Source organism: Schistocerca nitens, chromosome 1, assembly GCF_023898315.1.
Source record: "Schistocerca nitens isolate TAMUIC-IGC-003100 chromosome 1, iqSchNite1.1, whole genome shotgun sequence".
Lineage (NCBI taxonomy): Eukaryota > Metazoa > Arthropoda > Insecta > Orthoptera > Acrididae > Schistocerca > Schistocerca nitens.
The window spans coordinates 1058346494-1058349616 of NC_064614.1; the positions used below are offsets into that span (position 1 = coordinate 1058346494).

At 39.5% G+C, this 3123-nt stretch overlaps 1 protein-coding gene across 1 annotated transcript; it reads left to right on the plus strand.

The window, feature by feature from the left end:
- The first annotated feature begins 1196 nt into the window (after nucleotides 1-1196).
- Nucleotides 1197-2033, plus strand: LOC126197628 (protein mago nashi). Its single transcript, XM_049934652.1, has one exon. It carries the CDS (start codon nucleotides 1290-1292, stop codon nucleotides 1731-1733), a length of 444 nt encoding a protein of 147 aa, XP_049790609.1. The 5' UTR covers nucleotides 1197-1289; the 3' UTR covers nucleotides 1734-2033.
- Nucleotides 2034-3123: the final 1090 nt, after the last annotated feature.

Below are 3123 nucleotides of genomic sequence, written 5' to 3' on the forward strand. Positions count from 1 at the left end.
GCTATGAAAACAGTGACAACGCAGTTGAAGAAGTTGTGTTTGATGAATTATGTAACGTAATTGAGAAATAATAACACTTCTAAAATGTGCTTATTTAACGGTGTTTTTCATTTACTTACCTTTACATAATCCTTCAGTACTTCCACCAGAGCTACACATACTTCGGGTACTATTTTAGATATTGCTTGTTTCGAAATGCGAAATAAATACGCAAGGCTCTGAAATGAATCTCCTGTTGCCAGGAAACGAAGAGTAACTGTAAGCCTTTGGTTGATTGAAATAGCTTTGAAACAAATGGTGATATATTTGCCAGATATTCAAAATCGGTAGGTGAGATCCGAGTGAAGTTGAGGAAGCCAGAGCCGTCTTCCATACTCAGCTCACGTAGCAGGTTATTTCCGCCAGTTCTTCTGTAGAATGTTTTTCTCCACCAACGACGAGGACGCCTTTCATTTTGTTTGTGTAAACCTTCTAGCTTTAATAATGCAGCTCCACATATCATTATTGTTTCTTCGACACCAGACATAACGCAGCAGCAGACGATAGGAACAAAATAACACGAGGGGCACTGCAGACGACGTGAACACACGAGAAATGTTTGCCGCCAGTGTGGACGGAAACAGAGACCAGAAACAAAGTCGGAAACATTTGAGAAACATCGCAGAAAACAATGTTTCCAGCAGAAACATGTTTCCCGTGGCAGTGTGTACGCGGCTTTAGTTCCTAGCGTAGTACGATCTTCGGTCAACAGATGGCGCGAGGCACTGTTGACATCAAGACAGTTATTGAAATAACTGCCTGTATCAGAGGAACGGTTATCGCAGTAACCGTTACTTTTCAGTAACCGGTTATTTCTATCAGTTACGTTATTTTTTGCCAACTCTATTGCACACAAATCGCTTCTCAGCATTAACCTCACCACACTATAGAACCATGCATGGGCCCTATCCGCCAGTCGTCTGCTGAAAAGCGCGAAGATTCCAACCAAAGGAAATTTATTGGAAATTACGTATGCGTAAATGCACTACTGGAAATTCATGCACATGCGCAAATTTGAATAAAAACTGCATCTTATGGATGCTTCTTAGAAAATGCACAATTACAGAGCCGACTTCTAGATTCCGCTGTGGCAGTGCGCTATTGCACCCACCAAAGATATTTCTACTCAAGCACAGCAGCGAATGATCGTTGACACGGCGAGCGTCCGAATTTCCACTTGTATATCTGTGGGATTTGTTTATGATTGAATGAGAAGCGTGTGTGAATTCTGTGCATGAAGCGGGTTGAAAATGTCGTCTACGGACTTCTACATCCGTTATTACGTTGGCCATAAAGGTAAATTCGGACACGAATTCCTGGAATTCGAATTTAGGCCGGATGGGAAACTACGATATGCAAATAATTCAAATTACAAGAACGATACTATGATAAGAAAGGAAGCATATGTGCACAATTGTGTTATGGAAGAACTGAAACGCATTATTCATGACTCGGAGATAATGCAGGAAGATGATTCATTGTGGCCGCAGCCCGACAGAGTGGGAAGACAGGAGCTGGAAATTGTCATTGGCGATGAGCACATCTCCTTCACGACTTCGAAGACTGGGTCATTGGTTGACGTTAACCAGTCGAGAGACCCCGAAGGACTGCGTTGTTTTTACTATCTAGTGCAAGACCTCAAGTGTTTGGTATTTTCACTGATCGGGCTTCACTTTAAAATTAAGCCCATATAGACGGCTTTCATCAAATCATGTGCTGTCTCGGAACGACGGGCAGTTTTACAGAACTGTCGCATTATTTGTAATCTGTTATTTAAATGATTTATAAACCAACAAGAAACGACTTCTCAGTGAATTTCTAGTTTTATTGTGATTGTAAAATATTTTTTTGTATTTGAAATAAATGTGACAGACTTGCAGCATCTGGAAGTATAGTGTGAAATTATTTCTAAATCTGGTACTGGTGTTGACATTAGACGTATAAATTATTGTTATCGATCTGTGTGGTGGTTTAATAAATACTGATTATTGAAATTGTATAGTCATTTCACGATCACCCGAATACATAGCTTTTTTCTGTGTATAGCTACACCGACCGGTGTTTGGGAATGCCCACGTAAATACACGTTGAAAATCAAATGACAACATATTATTTGCTAGAAAATAACTTACAAATGGAGTCCAAAATTTGATAGGAGCATAGTCTTAACTTTAGAAGTCTAAATTTTGTTGGGTAGATTGCTCACAAGAATTTGAATTGCGACTTTTCCAACAGCAGTCCATCGTTAGTTGCTCTGCATATTGAGGCGTATAAAGTTTTTTAATTTTGTGACTGGATTTCAGGGGCAATGCTAACTTAGTTATTTGTTTCCGTAAATGTGACACTGAAATGGGGGAAACCCAAGCTAGTAATGAAAATCGTGATCACTTGCAGAAAAAACTACGTGGTAACATGCAAAGAATGGCAGAAGAAACATGTAAAACAGTTCCTGGTACATTTAGGCTATAAGGCTGCGATTCCGAAACTGGAATTACTGATGTGTGTTAGGTACATGGAAAAAGAAGCTGCTTGGTCAACTCCATGGAAATGTGTAATATGTGACCTGACCATCTCATTACACCAGTTTCTCTCCAGTGATGATGTATTATTTCGTGAAAGCTTGCAAAACTAGTCATATTTCCGTGGCGTATTCTTGTAATTCCTGGTATATGCAGTATACCAGTTCTAATTAGGTAATACTGTTTGTGTTTTACCTTTTTTCAGAATATTGCTAGATTGTACACACGTGCAGGTCTGTTTAATGCTATATATCCAGGGTGTTATGGTGTCCCTCTCTCTCTCTCCTCAGAATCTTGATTGTGGTCAGATTGATCAAGGGGGGGGGGGGTGTCTCTTAAGTGTTAGGTCACTGTAACAGATAGCTGTTTAGTGTTTCCGTGCTAAATATGCTTTTTAATATAACTAATACCCATATTTATCATTTTATTTACGTTTGTTATTTTCAACAAGCGATTTACGATGCCTCGTATTCTCTTACTGAGGAGTGGACTCAACATTGGCATATATTCACCTTTTAATGGGTACTACAGCATTTTGCAATCTGCGTAGCAGTGTAGATAATTC

What these genes read in the sequence shown, in the direction of transcription:
- LOC126197628 (XM_049934652.1), top strand. Translation starts at nt 1,290, where the DNA reads ATGTCGTCTACGGACTTCTACATCCGTTATTACGTTGGCCATAAAGGT.